Genomic DNA, 15,164 nt, shown 5'->3' with positions numbered 1-15,164 from the left:
GTTTCAATCAAGTTTCAACATGTATAATGCCTTTCCCAGCGGGTGTTAAGACGACCAGCCTGTTTCCCCGTCACCTGCTGCCGTTTCACTTTCCCTGGGGTCGGATCAGCCCTGCGTTTCTTGGACAAAGGCCTGCAGTCCCTGGATTACTCTTAACATGGATTTAATGGCATTGCAGGCGGGGTCTCAAGTCTGAAGTCATCCTGGAGGGTGGCCGCTGGCTTTGAGTCGGGGTCGGTGGGCGACCGGGCCACTCTCCTCTGGGTCGTGCCTCCACCCCGGGAATTGCCCTTCCTGGTACTTTTCCCCCCAAAACCCCACTGGCAGAGCCTCCGGAGGCGTTGGTTCTTTGGTAACTTTTCCATTTTTTCCCCGATTCCTTCCAAGCCGCTTTTGGCAGTTCGGTTGCATCTGCCTGGTTTCTTGACGGTGAGGTCACGGGTCACCCCGCCCCAACCCCCACCCCCACCCCCGCAGCCAGGTGGATGCTCCAGGCGGGTAGCAGCTGACCCCTGGCGGGAGCAGTGGAGCGAGGCGAAGAGGCCTCGGGGCGGGGCCGCGTCCCGGCCCAGCCCCGCCCAGCGCCGCCGCCGCGCACGCGGCTTGGCCCCGCGCCGGCGCGTGCTGAGCCCTCCCGCGTGCCGTCCTTACCCGGCCTGCGCCGCGCGGCCGCCCCCGGAAGTGGCCTTCGCCTTCTCAGAAGCGGTGCGTCCGTGCCCGAGGCTCGTGAGTCTGCGGCCGCAGCGCTTGGCACCGGAGCTCGAGGGGCGGGGGTTGGGGGCGGGCCGGCTGCCGCCATGGCCGGGAGTCAGGACATGTTCGACGCCATCGTGATGGCGGATGATAGGTGGGTAGGGGGCTGGGCCGGGCCCCCACCCGAGCAGGTCTGCTCTCGGCCGCTGGGCTGCGGCGGCCACCCGGGCCCTGGGGGAGCGCGCTGTGGCTCAGAAGGCGGCTGGCGCGGGAGGGCCCGAGATGCTTCTGCTTCTCCTTTGCTCATCGGCCTCTCTGGCGAGCGCCACGTGCCCAGCTGTTCCTCTAGATCCGCCTCCCCCGTCCGGGGCTGCCTCACGCATCTGCTCGGTCTGGTGACTGCCTCCCTCCAGGGACGCTCCTTCCTCGGGTGGGACGGACCTTTGCCATCTGGGCGCTGCCCCTTTTTCTTGTTCCTCAGTGGTAGGACATACGGCAGCATTCACGGACATGCTCTTAAATGTGTCAGGCGTCCTCCTTTTCCCTCCTGAGCCCCCGGGGAGCGCCTAGGGCAGTGACGGGGGACCTGTTGGTTGCTTTGTGGCTGTCTTCCAGTGCCCTGCCCACTTGAGACATCAGTAGATGTCAGTTAAGAAAGAGAGTGAACAGTAAACAGTCGCTGACGTTTATTTGGAGTTTGCTGTGAATTGGACGCTGAGCTAAGCGTCGTATCCAGTTATTTATTTTAGCTCTACTTGTGAAGGGGATCCTATCCTTCACCCTGTCTTTCAGATGAGGAGGCCAGGTCACTCCCAGGGCCACACAGCCAGTAAGTGGGAGCTATCCCCTCGGCCTCACTGGGCGCTCCAGCACACCCCTTTCACTTCGGCGACCGCAAGTCATGCTGGTGCCAGTTACACTGCTGGGCCTTCAAAGTCAGAGCCTTTATTCTGCTGCAGGCGCCACGGTCACGGTACATTTTGTGATCATCTGATGGCGTTTCTCCTTGCTAGCCTCCTGAGATGTGATGGAAAGCCCGGTACATGTTGCAGGGTTTTTTTTGAAGCACTTGACCGAGCAGTCTAGCTTACAGACCCAGAACTGGGGCTCGATGACCTGGCTGCAGACGAATTACCAGGGAGATTTTGCAAAGCGGATTCCTGGGCCTTCCTCCAGACTTACTGAATACGAGGGGTGAGGCCCCTGAGTTGGTATCGTTGCCAATTTCCTGTGTGTCTCTGATATTCTGCCAGGTTTGGGAATCACCGATTTAGCCCACCTTCCTCTTTGTAGAAGAGGTAAATTGGGCTTCCAGAATTACAGCGACTTGCCAGGCGCAGAGGCTTGGGGCGGGTGGAGCTGAGATTGGAACTGACGTTTCCTGGCGTACATTTTGTTCTTTTCCTGCAGTACTAGGTCTTGTCTTGCTCGGTCTGGGTAATGTGGACAAGGAAAGTTTTTGCAGGAAGAATGCTTTTTCTCCTGTTTATTTGCTCACGCTTCCTCTTCTCTGTTGCAGGTTTCACGGGGAAGGTTATCAGGAAGGCTACGAAGAAGGAAGTAGTTTGGGTATGATTGAAGGAAGACGGTATGGCACGTTACATGGAGCTAAAATCGGATCTGAGGTAAGTGGGACCCCCCACTTAGAAAGGAATCCTTTTCTCTTACCGATGATCAGTGTGGTGGAGCCACCACTTCAGGCCTCTTCACGTGGCAGTAGGCTAGATAGAACGTTGACGGAGAAATCGTCTCAGAACAGAGCCCGCAGAGGGTGTTGCTGTGTGGAGATGATGGAGTCAGGTGGGCTGGAGAAAGAGAAGACAAGTCCCCCCTCACCTCAGTCGACGTCGAGTGTCACGGTGCTGCCCTGTGTCTTAAGGCAGCTGAATCCGCCCCCAGAGAGTGGGCACCCTGTGTCGTGTGAAAACATGCCATTTATATTTCTGTTGAAATTCCATAAAATCCCTGATTTCCCTTTTCTCCTGCCCTTCGACCTAGACTGGCCCTCACTTATGGGGATAACTGGCCCTAAACACTAACGTCTGAGGCCGCGAGGACTGTATTAGGTGTCTGTTGCTGCAGAGCCAGTCAGCACAAGACACGTGGGCTTAAGACAACCCGTGTTTATTGTCTCACACGGATTCTGAGGGTCTGCGGTCCAGGAGCCGCTGAGCCGGCTGGTTCCGGCCGGCTCGGGGTCTCTGGATGCTGGAGTTACGAGTCAGCTAGCCTGCAGTCAGCTTGCCGGGGTCTCACACGGATTCTGAGGGTCTGCGGTCCTCACCGCGTGGACCTCTCCACAGGGCTGCTGGAGTGTCCTCGAGACACTGTGCGGGTGACCCACGTCGGCAGGGCAGAGGTGACATTGTCTGTCAGTGCCTAGATTCACTAGGTCACGTGCTGCCTCTTCCTGTGTGTTCTGCTCATCGAGGTCACCCCGATCCGGTCAGGGGACCGCACAGGGCAGGAATACCAGGGGGTGGGGAGGTGGGGTCCAGTGGGGCCACCTTGGAGGCTGGCCTGCCCCACTGGTGACTTGACCTCCAACTTCTGTAGCCTGGTGCCCAGTGGGTGCTTCCAGAACAGCAAGAGAAGAAGCACCGCTGCCCCCTGGGCCCCCGCCCCCTTTTTGTTTTGAGAGCTTGATGTTTAGATCAAGTAGAGCTGTTGGTCAGTCATTTCACTCTTGAATGTTTCGTAAATTCACAGATCGGGTGCTACCAGGGTTTTGCTTTTGCCTGGAGATGTCTCCTGCACGGCTGCTCCACTGAGAAAGACAGGTAAAGCTGAGCCTTCTTTCTTCTTCGGTGTCTGGACGGGAAGTTCCGGTTTCATAGCTCACTCCGACCCTGGGCGGTTAGTCTCCTCACCTGTAAATGGAGAAGTAACCAGGCCGAACCTGAAATGTTGTCATGAGATTTACAGGAAATAGTAACTAGAAAGCGCCGGGCGCATTTCTGGTGTTGGGTGAACATCCCTTGTTATTACTTCCCAAGGGTCCTCGGATCCCCCTGCCTTTTCCCTGGAGACCTTAGGGCGCTAAGTGGCTTTTAGTTACCCTGCCAGTCAAACCACGATGAAAATGACATTATCTTCTCATTCGTCTTTCCTCTGAGCTTGTAACAAACAGAGCAGAACAGTCTTGGTATGATCAGGGCTCAGAAAAGGTGAGTCCCTTGTCACTGGGTTTTTTAATGTAGCCGAAAGGTCTGCTAATGGGATGACCCATTTCATGTGTTTCACAGGTGTCAGGTACCTGGAAGCACTAAGTAACCATGAGCTGTTATTTGTAGTGTTTGTAGCCTTTTTTTTTTTTTTATTTTTGGCTGCGTTGGGTCTTCGTTGCTGCGCGCGGGCTTTCTCTAGTTGCGGCGAGCGGGGGCTGCTCTTCGTTGCGGTGCGCGGGCTTCTCTTTGTGGTGGCCTCTCTTGTTGTGGAGCATGGGCCCCAGGTGCACAGGCTTCAGCAGTTGTGGCACACGGGCTCAGCAGTGTGGCTCGCAGGCTCCAGAGCGCAGGCTCAGCTGCTGCAGAACACGGGCTTAGTTGCTCCGCGGCCTGTGGGATCTTCCTGGACCGGGGCTCAAACCAGTGTCCCCTGCATTGGCAGGCGGATTTTCACCCACTGCGCCCCCAGGGAAGCCCATCTGTAGCCTTTGGAGTGTGCACTTGCTGGTTGCTGCTTCCTGAAGCCCCAGGACGCTGTCCCCACCCCCGGTCTTCGCTCTTAAGCTGGAAATGCACCCTCATGTGAAAGGCCGTCCTGCCGCTCGTGGGAGCCGACACTGGGCTTCGGCGGCTGCTCTGCGTCATCTTGACGTCTGGCGGCTTTGCCTGGCCTGGGAGGGGTGCCAGGAGAGTGGATAACAGAGCAGGGAAGCTGGCATTCCCCCGTGCGTGTGACCTGTCATCTTATTTGGAATATTTGAATTTCTAGAACTTGGGCCACAGCCATATTGAAATGTCAGAGCAGGGATGCTCAAGACAGTCTGGGTGGTTGTGGGGTCGCCTGCGCTCTGACCTGTGCCGTCACTGAGCACGTGGGAGTTGACCGGATTCGTCCATCCGCCGAGGGCCATCTTGGGGAGATTTTCCTCTGAAGATTCAGTGGGAGTGGGCGGGTAGCTGGCGGTCAGGTTGGGACAGTGGTTGGCAGCCCCAGGCGCCACTGGGCGGCTGTCGGAGTGGAGCGTGGCTCCCCACTCCCGGTCCACGAAGGCGGGGTGGGGCGCACGGATTTGGAATGCTCCAACAGCCTCCCCTTCTCCCCGCACCGGGATCTGTGGCTCACTGGGTGTGAAGGGTCTCGCACCTGGGGGCTGCCAATCTGCACCCCAGGGCAGGGGTTCCCTCCCCTCCTAAAGCTGCGCCCCCGGTCTGTCCATCAGAGGGCCCGTGGCCGGCCGCCCTCCCCACCCCACCAGCAGAGCCCAGGGAGCCCTTTGAAACACAGCCTAAAACCCTTTATCTTAGAGCAATGGTTTTTGGATTTTCTAAGTCTACAGTTTTCTTAAAAATGGTAGAGAAGGCGGGCAGAGGATCTGCTTCTTTATGTTTCAAGTAAGGATGTTAAAAGAGAAAACACTGCCATGTGTGTTATCATTCAGTGAGCTAAGGGAATTGTAACACCAGAGAAGCTGTGTGGAGAGCTGTGTCTCAGCCTGAAGGATGGCGACCTTTCCATCAGGTGACCGTAGCTTTCTGACCCACCCTGAGACGCTTCTCTGCCCCTTCTGCAGTCGGGTGAAGGCTTTTTTCCCTTACACCAGCTGTGAGAGCGGGTCACACCCTCCTGACATGCACTGGCTTTGACCCTGCGACGGGCTGGGTGTGTCTGGAGTAGCTTCACTGACCGGGGAGGGCAGGAATGACCCGTCGCTGCTTGCAGAGCTGGGAGTGGGTGGTAGTCATTGTTTCGTGGCAGGTTCAGCCGTTTCCCGCGTGTTGGCATCTGCCTTGCAACTCCCTGGAAACCAAGTGCTTTGTTTTGTTACTTAACTCGCTCTGACCTTTTGCAGTTCTGTGTTTTCTCCAAGAGGTGGCCATCATAGTTCTTCTAAACTGGTTTAAAAGCTGCAGATGTGAGCAGGCCCTGGTCACTCTGAATGGCCGTTGCTTCATCCTAAGGATGAGTCCTTCAGGATTCCCAGGGATCAGATATCCGGCACGCTCCTGACAGCCTGGGGGTCAGATGTGGTGAGGGGAAGGGGGCTCGGCAGAGGGCACCCACCCGCCCAGGTGAAGCGAGGAGACTGACGTTTATCGAGCCCCTACTCTGTAGCACGTTCTGGGCTTTATCCTCCTGAGAGCCTGGGAGGTGGCCGTTAAGGCCCCATTTTACAGATGAGGACGCTGAGGCTCAGAGATGTGAAACACTCTGTGAGTGAGAGATGTGAGTGCCTCGGGGCGGTTGCGCTCCAGGCCGCCCACCAGCTGAGCTCCTCATCTTCCTGGGAAAGGGAGCCGAACTCAAACACCAGCCACTGGTTTCTGCCCTATGGATGGAGGGGGCTTGCCAGTTTACCTGCTGTTAAACTCCCAGAGGCCGTGAGCGTGAAGATTGCAGATCCTGGGAAATCCCCAAGTCCGGAGCAGGCAGGGCTGTGCCCGACACTCTTTCCCGTCTGCTTCTGTCTGCTCTGGGGTCAGACCTGGGGACCGGCGGTCGGCGTGCTTGTCGGTGTTGCCTTGGCCGCTGGGTCCGGATGGAGCCGTCCCTGTAAGGTCAGTTCTCCCTTGATGTCCAGATGTGGGTGTGGGCGGGCTCACATTGCCAGGTGAGTAAAGGTTGTTTCGTGTGATGACAAGGTAGTCACCAGCGCCTGAGGCCAGGTGTGCTCGGCAGCCACCGCTTTAAAGCCGTCGAGCAGCATCTGTGACGTAAGCTGCGCCTGTTGTGCGCAAAGGACCAAAAGTCTTTATTTCTGTGTTTTACAGCAAAAAGATGAAGGTCTTAGAATCGTTGCTTGGAATGATTCAGAAATTCCCTTATGATGACCCTACTTATGATAAACTTCATGAAGACTTAGACAGAATTAGAGGGAAATTTAAGCAGGTTTGTGTCCTGTGTGTTTCTTTTTGATCGGGGTGCCTTTCTCACATGTAGCTGGGGCAGCCCTGGGGGCTCATTTCACTAATGGTTTTGGGGCCACCGGTAACATACAAATGGTCAGTAAAGCAAATCCTTGTGTGTGTCGATGTAAGGAAACCGAGGACCATGTAGGGAACAGGTGTGAGAACTTCTTGAAGGGAGGTGACCTAGGCAAGTAGAGCTGCAGCTAGAGAGAGACTTCTGCTCTAATTTAAAAAAACATTTTCTTTCTTTTGTGTTTTTTCAGCTTTGTTCAGTACTAAACGTCCAGCCCGACTTTAAAATCAGTGCAGAAGGTTCCGGACTTTCATTTTGAGGATGACAGACGCACAAAGACGAAACATCAGGGAACAGATGTTCGTATGTTAAGTGTTTAAAAAATGTGATTAAAGGCAAAACAATGATGGGGGATTCATTGTTTTGCAGGGAGGGTTCCAGCTTGGCCGCTGAAAGGGCTTCCTTCCCCCGAGGTCTGCCGGGTGGCCTCCGTGTCCCCCACGGGGCCCCTCCACACAGGCCCGTCCTTTGTTGGGCCCTGTCTGCTCTGCAGCGTGAACGCGGCCCTGGCAGAGCCCTCACCGGGCTGCTCTTCTCTGGTCCAGCCAGGGTCCAGGCCCCTGGCTCACGGGTTCTCGTCACCTGGCAGGCCTGGCTGGATCTAGACTCGGGTTGGCTCTGGATAGGATAAACCTCCCCTTTACTCCCCGGGCTTCGGTCAGCGCTCAGAGGGACAGTTTTTTAAAAAAATGAGAGCCACGGGGTTGACACGAAGCAGGTTAATGGGAAGGAGTGATGGGTACTGTGACATTTATTGACCCTTGAGATGTGCCAGTGCTGTGACCTGCTTCTCATGTTTTATTTAGTCCCTTCAGGAGCCCATGAGGTAGGCGTTATTCCCATTTTATAGACTAGGAAACAGGCCCAAGAGACTGCCTGGTCCAAGGGCAGTGGGCGGCAGAGCTGGGACTCCAGCCCTGTCTCCTGGTGCCCGCTCTGGAATGCACGGTCGCACCCACAGTCTCGGGGGTCCCTGCCCGCAGGTCCCCGCTGTGCCCCGTGGAGCCCTGGGGCTTCTCATGTGGCCATGGACGTGGGCGTCTGGCTGAGAGGAGCAGAGGCCAGCCCTGTCCCCAGGAAGCTGGGACGTGCTCTTCCTGTGTCCCCAGGTGGGTGGGGCTCTGCAGCCTCAAAAATGGTCAAGGGGAGGAGACTTTAAGGCCACCGTTCTGTGTGCAGAAACTTTGGAGCCTTACTGCAGCCTTCCTTCTAGTGTGAGTTCTTCTGTCTTCTGCCCGGACTTAAAAGGCATCATCTGTACGGATGCACGGCCTCAGGTGCTCCTTCGTCACAGACACCAGCAGCGCTTATCTCGGGCTGGTGGGATGGAGGGGCTTTTGTTGTCGTTTTTCTGGGTGGATTTTTTTTTTTTTTGCGGTACGCGGGCCTCTCACTGCTGCGGCCTCTCCCGTCACGGAGCACAGGCTCCGGACACGCAGGCTCAGCGGCCATGGCTCACGGGCCCAGCCGCTCCGCGGCATGTGGGATCCTCCCGGACCGGGACACAAACCTGTGTCCCCTGCATCGGCAGGCGGACTCCCAACCACTGCGCCACCAGGGAAGCCCTGGGACCATTTCTGATGCGACATCTAGCGAATTCATTCCTTTCTCTCCGTGATATCTGGGGTTGAGGTACCAGGGTCGCACCGAACAGCCTTCTGTTGTGTTTGTGTCTGTGTGTCTCATTAACACGCATGGAGGCAGCTACCACGACAGGACGGCGCCCCGTGATGTTCAGGAAAGGGTCGGGTCCTGCTGCCCCTGGCCAGCCACCGTGTGCGTTTATCACTGACCTCTCCTGCCCCAAACCTCACTCACCCCGACCCCTTCCGTCTCTCTCCGCTCAGCCTCTCCCATGCCAGGTGTCAGCCAGAGCAGCCGGCAGCCACTTCCTTTCCCCCATCCCGCGGGGCCGAGCTGCCTCATCCATCATCTTCAGGGCCCCTGGACACCGGACTTGACCTGTGCCAGCCTGGCTCCTTCTTGGAGGATGAGACCCAGTTTCCAGGACCCCTTGGTCACCCAAGACAGGTGTTGCTGGATTACAGTACAGACAGAGCCCCTGTTCGCGTCACAACCACTCTGTTCCTGTGATGCCACCTCCAGCAATGGGGTCCGGGGAGCTTGCTCTTCTGGCTGATGAGACGGTGGAGGACACCCGAGGGCTTCTGGGAAAGGTCACATCACTCTTGAGAGAGATGGTATCTCTTTTGGAAGTTGTCCTGTGGGGATGCGACACCTGGAATTATGACAGGCAGCTTGCAAGCAGCTATGGATGAAGTCAGACCTGGGCATGGCAGAGCCCAGCCAGAGAGGACCCAGCCCGAGGACATTGCCGAGCAGCTGTGCTGACTGACCCCCGAGAGGCTCTCTGCTTGCCAACCTCGGTTATAGGAGCTGATGAATGCCCTAGTTCAAGGCCACTTCGGTAGGGCTTCCATTGTTTGCAGGCAAAGGTATCCTGCTTGCCCTCTCCCCCAGCCCAGCCCATCCCATCCCTTCCTGTCCACCTACACCTGGTTCTGTTGGATATTAGCCCTTGTTGGACCTCCCCCTTTCCAGGGGCTCGTAGATTTCCCACCGCTCTGGCCTGCTTGCTCTTCCCTGTCGGAAACTCCCAGCATGTTTTGTGCCACATTATCAGTCAGCCGGGGCTGCCATAGCGAATGCTGCACGGTGGGTGCCTTAAACAGCAGGCATTCACTGTCTCCCAGTCCTGGAGGCTGGAATCTGAGATCCCGGTGTGGGCAGGGCCGGTTCCTCCTGAGGCCTCTCCTTGGTGTGTACACGGCTATCTTCTCCCTGTGTCCTCACACAGTCGTCCCTGTGTGTGTGGGTGTTGCTTTAAGGACTCCAGCCCCGTTGGACTGGGGCCCACCTTGATGACCTCCTTAAAGGCCCCATCTCCAAATATAGTCACATTCTAGGTTCTGAGGGGCAAGACTCCAACATGAATTTTTGTGGGGACATAATTCAGCCATAGGGTGAGTACAGGGTGGCCTGTAATAGCCACTCTGTCTGGCTGCCTGGACAGACTTAACTTGGGAGAGAAGAAGACCATTTCACTTAAAAGTTGAAGTTACTTTGGGGCTTCCCTCATGGCGCAGTGGTTAAGAATCCGCCTGCCAATGCAGGGGACACGGGTTCCAGCCGTGGTCCGGGAAGACCTCACATGCCGCAGAGCAATGAAGCCATGCGCCACAACTACTGAGCCCACGCACCTAGAGCCTGCGAGCCACAATTACTGAAGCCCACGCACCTAGAGCCCGTGCTCCGCGACAAGAGAAGCCACCGCAAAGAGAAGCCTGCGCACCGCAACGAAGACCCAACGCAGCCCAAAATAAATAGGTAAATAAATAAATTTTATTTTAAAAAAAAAGTTGAGGTTACTTCATTTTATTTTTTAGAACATCAGTAATTGGGAGTAAGGCTGATCATTCCGCCTGAACTCGCCACGTTGGAACTCTACTCTCAGAGGCACCGCGGTGGGTGGTGGGAAACACACCCACAGGCCAGAACCCAGCCCCAGACGCTTGCTTTTACTTCACGTTCAGCTTGTTGTTTTTCTCTACCCAGTGGTGAGAAAAGAATGAAGTGATTTGGAGGAAGGGATAAGAAGTCTTATCTACCGAGTGGCTGCTCGTGGCCGCCTTGACCTTCCTTGGGTCACTGAAGTGTCCGCAAAGCCCATGAGGTGGGGTCGCTGCCTGCCCCCCTCACCCCGGCAGATGGGGGCCTGGGGCTCCCAGCTGAGCTGAGCGATGTGCCAGCAGTCGCAGTAAGTGGCTGACTTCAGGCCTAAGCACAGCGGGGTCAGGGGGTTTGCTTAAGTTATTCTTAGCCAGACGGAGTCTCACTTTCCTGATAATTCACAGCCTGTCTGTGTGACCAGTCTTGCACCCAGCTGATCGCGGCAGAGACAGTCGGCTTTATGGGAAGGGACCCGTGCTGGCTGCCGTAGGGGAGGCATGGACCGCGTGGGGCCATCAGCTGCCCTCGACCCTCTGAGCACGGCTCACTGAGGGATGGATGGGGAGCCTGGAGGCGGGGTGGGGGGGCGTTCAGCTCTGCCGGGGGGATGAGGGAGTGGGAAGGTGGGCAGGAAGCCTTCTTGGAGGAGGTGACCTTGGCATGACTCGCTTTGTGAGCTCTCATTTGAGCTCAGCACCGTGGAGAACGTCTCTTCCTCCCTACCTGAAGACACCATGTAATTTGGAGAGATCAAAACCTGTAAGTAACTGGTGAGGTCGTCCCAACTCCACAGTTATTCCATTCCTTGGTGAGTGAAGTGAGGAACCGGTCTGCGGCCCAGGAAGCGTGTCCCCAAGCGAGTATGATCCATCAGAGAAAAGCGGGCACTGCGTTCAGTTCTCACAGGACACGAGAGTCGTGCAGGTGCTGGGCCAGGCCCCCAGAGGGACGGGCCTATTCAAGCCACCAGGACTTAGGGGCTCACTTCAGTGTCCCAAGAAGGACGGTCGCTCCTTGCCTGTGAAACTTCTCCATAGCTCTGATGGCTGATTAAACTCCTCACCTGACATTGAGGCCCTTGCTGGTGTGTCCCTTGGGGGCCCCTGTGGAGACAGCGCTTCGGCCCCACCTCCCTGGTGCCCTTTACCAGATCAGCTGGGCCTTGGGTCCCTAGGGTTGGAGCGATACCCGAATATGATCCTGTTTCTACCCACTCAGGAGTGTGATGGGCCAGGGGACCCCATGCCCCAAGTAAACGGCCATGGAACTGAAGACCTAGTGGCGGGCTGTCTCCATCCTTTCAGCAAGGATTTATTGAACTTCCATTATTTTTGGTGGGTATGTGCCCCTGAAATCCCAGGGTGCTCCACGAGCAGGTTCCCTAGCTCTGAGAGCTCAGACACATCTGTTGAGTTGAACCATATCCCCTAAAAGATGTGACAAAGTCCAGCCCCTGGTACCTGGGAATGTGACCTTTGGAAATAGGGTTTTTGCAGCTGAGACTCAAGTGTACGTTATGATGGGTTGTACTAGAGTAGGGGGCCCTACATCTCACGTGACCGTGTCCTTGAAGAGGAGAATGCCATGTAAAGAGAGACATAGAGGAGAGACAGCCGTGCGAGAGCAGAGGCTGAGAACGGAGTGAGGCGTCTGTAAGCCAAGGGACGCTGGGCGTTTCCAGCAGCCATGAGACCTGGGGCAGGGAGGCACGGCCCCAGGCCTCCAGGACGGTGAGAGAATAAATTTCTGTTGATGTGGCCACCCACTCTGTGATGGCTTGTTATAGCAGCCCCAGGACACTGATAACGACGTCTGGGCTGTCGTTTGGCCGTCTGCTGAGTGAAGAGGCAGGACGCGGTGATGTCCAGACCCTTCTTCCTGGCCTGACGTGTGGCGAGCTTCCTTCTTAAGGTATTTGCCTCAGCTCCCTACTCTCAGCTGCTCTGAGGGGCAAGTGGTACCTACACCCCAGAAAGACGCTGTTATCTCAAGGCACAGGAGCCCCCTGGCTCCCTCCCCCGAGAGGCTGCTGCCTTTGGGGGGCCCCGCTGGCTCTGTACAGGGGCCGAGACAGGGTCTGCCAGTGAAGGCTGCCTCGAAGCTCTCCCCTGGTCTCAGCCCCTGTTGTTTATATCAGTAATACATGTTACATCTAGAAAAGGTAGAAAACACACATACAGTGTGATAGTTAAGAAGCTTTGAAAATGCTAGGAAACTCATATCAAATGGACTCAAACAGTAAGGGGCAATGATGGGCAGCTCCAGCAGCTAGTCTGGAGACCTGGTCCCCCTCTTGCTCTCCCCACGACCGGCTTCACACTCGGGATCCATCCTGTGGCCGGCAGCACCACGGACGCCCCTATCAGGGCAGAAGGGCTGTGCCAGCCCCCAGGAGTCCTAAGGAACAGAGTGGAGTGCTCTCTTTTCCAGAAGCTCCAGAAAATGTCTCCCTGAGTCTCGTTGGCTGTTAGATTTCACATCCGCCCTTGAACCTGCCACTGGTCCGGGGGGGCAGATGTGCTGTTGGCTTTGAGCCCATTGGCCGCCTGTCCTGGAGCTGGGCATGGGGTCAGTCCCACCTGAGCCACAGAGCTGAGGAACGGTGGTTCCCACCGAGTAAAATCTGGGTGCTGTCAACACAAGGTGGGGGGCTCAGTGTGGGCACAAAGACCAAGAACTGCTAGAGGAGGGAAATAAGGATGGCCTCGACCATTCCCCCGGGGACGAGCGGGGCCTCCTTGCACACCTGGACGATGCACGGGATGGTTGTGGTCCACACTGCAGCGTGGTGACGTTTACTGAGTGGTGCCCGTGCACGCGGGCACTGGTGCTCAGTGCTTCATGGACGTCGAGCCGTTGGTCCTCGCGTCACCCCAGGAGGCGGTCAGTGAACAGATCGACTGAGCCCCGCTTCCGTGCTGGGTGTGGTCACAGATGCTAGGGTCCCCTATCGGAGCCGCCCTTCTTATAGACGTGACCTATCCCCATTTTATGCGTGAGAAAGTTGAGGCCCAGAAGGCGAAGCCGCACAGCCTGAAAGTTGCAGAGCTCAGCTCCAGCTCCTGGGTCTTTTCCTCTAAAACGTGCTCACGTGTTGAGAGTGTTTTTCAAACGACGACTGGCCACGTCAGATGACACCTGCCAGCAACGCCTGGCCGCCCTTCTCCGGCCGGCTGACCAAGACACTGCCCTGGCCGCAGGGGCCGCTGACATTCAAGTCCTTGGACGTGGGTGGACCTGACCTCGACCCCTGGGCCTCCTGGCAAAGCAGGGCCGCCCCGAGTGCACGCACTGACCGTCGGGTGAAAAATACTCAAAACGAAGACTTCGTGCGTTTTCCTTCGAGCCCATTTTTGAAGACCTCGTTCTCGGCAAGGCAGCCAAGCTGACTGCCGGGGCCCAGGCCCCAGAGACAAACTCGGCCACTGGCCTGGCTCGTCAGCTCCCCGCCATGGTGATCCTGGCTCAGTTTACGTCACCTCTCCGGGCCCCGTTTGCTCGTCCCCAGCAGGAGTCGGCTCACTCCCACCCTCAGCCCAGATCCCGCCTGGCTGTGCTCGTTGCCGTACTGTCCTCCGTGGCTGCCTGTTTCGTGCAGTGGGAGTAGAGGAGCTGGATGGAGACCATGGCCAGCAAAGCCCAAACACTCCCTATCTGGCCCTTTGTGGAGAAGCCTGCCCACCCTTGACCTGGAAGATGGGAATACTTGTACCTGCGAGAGGAACGGTGGGCTCCACAGGGCCCCCTCGCCAGTGTGTCCCTGCCTGTCACCAACCCCTGGGGCTGTTTCAAGATTAGGGAGAGGACTTCCCCGGCCGTACCAGTGGTTAAGACTCTGCACTCCCAGTGCAGGGGGCGCGGGTTCGATCCCTGGTCAGGGAACTAAGATTCTGTATGCCCTGCGGCACGGCCGTAAAAACAAAACAAAACAAAGCAAAAACAACAAAAAGATGTAGGGAGAAATGGTGTGTTTGGGCCCTTAGCACAATGCCACGGCCCCCAGCACATGCTGAGTGACCTTAAGCTACTGTCCTCCTGCGACGGGACCAGGGAAGGAAACACTGCCCGGCGTGCTCGGCGGGCTTGGGGTCCAGAATGTGGGGTAGACCCTCCAGCTAGACGGGTCTGCTCTAGAGGGACCGCCCTGGGGAGGCTGTCCTCGCTGCTAGTTGAAAACTTGAAAGGATTAACAGGACGCTGCCGTCTCTGATAGGCTCTGGGCCAGATGGCAGCCCTTGAGCCGAGACCTTCCCCATCCTCCTGTGTGCCCCTGTGAGTGGCGGTGACAATGCCCCCGGATGTGGGCCTCCAGCCCTCGTCCCTGGCGCTGCCCGCCCACCGGCCGTGGCTATTGTCTGCTGGGCCGAGGTGTGGCTCAGGGCAGGGGCTGGCGGGCAGGGGGACTGTGGGAACGGATTAGAGGCCGGGGGCTTGCGTCCCCTCTGCATAAACTCCTGATCAAAGACATTCCTGGGCTGACAGAGCCCTGTGCACGGCGGAGGCCAGCCCAGCGTGCGGGACACACGCCCCATGCAGCCGTCCCCCGGAGTTGGGACTGGCCTCGTGGTAGGACAGCCGAGCCCTGCTGCTGCCGGGCTTCCAGGACGGACGGGCTCAGAGGGAAGGTGGGGAGCCTGGCGCCCAGGGTCCCAGCAGTACCCACCTCTGCAAACACGCCTGCCCTGGGGCCCCTCGAATCTGGGGCCCTGGCAGGGAACTGACTCGCCTTAGTGCCCAGGCTGTGTCCCGGGGCTTATCGGGCCTCGTCAGGGCGATGAGGTGCTCCCGGCCCCTGGGGAGCCCCCAGCCCCCGAGTCCCCACCGCACCCGGGTCAGGCAGGGCCCAGCCCTCG

At 57.4% G+C, this 15,164-nt stretch overlaps 1 protein-coding gene across 5 annotated transcripts; it reads left to right on the top strand.

Moving 5' to 3' along the window:
- Positions 1-680: 680 nt before the first annotated feature.
- Positions 681-10,210, top strand: LTO1 (LTO1 maturation factor of ABCE1). Of its 5 annotated transcripts, none has more exons than XM_032638871.1 (6): positions 681-847; positions 2,213-2,318; positions 3,403-3,473; positions 6,630-6,747; positions 7,031-7,139; positions 8,688-10,210. In XM_032638871.1, exons 1-5 carry the CDS (start codon positions 798-800, stop codon positions 7,097-7,099), a joined length of 414 nt encoding a protein of 137 aa, XP_032494762.1. In that variant the 5' UTR covers positions 681-797; the 3' UTR covers positions 7,100-7,139; positions 8,688-10,210. The 5 variants fall into 5 exon arrangements, with proteins under 5 accessions (XP_032494762.1, XP_032494764.1, XP_032494761.1 ...); XM_032638873.1 differs by having other exon boundaries at positions 725-847; positions 8,054-10,204; XM_032638870.1 differs by having other exon boundaries at positions 725-847; positions 7,824-10,204.
- The last annotated feature ends 4,954 nt before the right edge of the window (positions 10,211-15,164 follow it).

The sequence above is a fragment of the Phocoena sinus genome, chromosome 8 (genome assembly GCF_008692025.1).
Source record: "Phocoena sinus isolate mPhoSin1 chromosome 8, mPhoSin1.pri, whole genome shotgun sequence".
Lineage (NCBI taxonomy): Eukaryota > Metazoa > Chordata > Mammalia > Artiodactyla > Phocoenidae > Phocoena > Phocoena sinus.
This window is presented reverse-complemented; position numbering and strand designations above follow the sequence as displayed.

Bases quoted from the DNA above. Each gene is read 5' to 3' on its own strand.
- LTO1 (XM_032638871.1), top strand. From the start codon at position 798: ATGGCCGGGAGTCAGGACATGTTCGACGCCATCGTGATGGCGGATGAT. The intron at 848-2,212 runs GTGGGTAGGGGG...TCTCTGTTGCAG, and splicing joins ATCGTGATGGCGGATGATAG to GTTTCACGGGGAAGGTTATC. The intron at 3,474-6,629 runs GTAAAGCTGAGC...TGTGTTTTACAG, and splicing joins TGCTCCACTGAGAAAGACAG to CAAAAAGATGAAGGTCTTAG.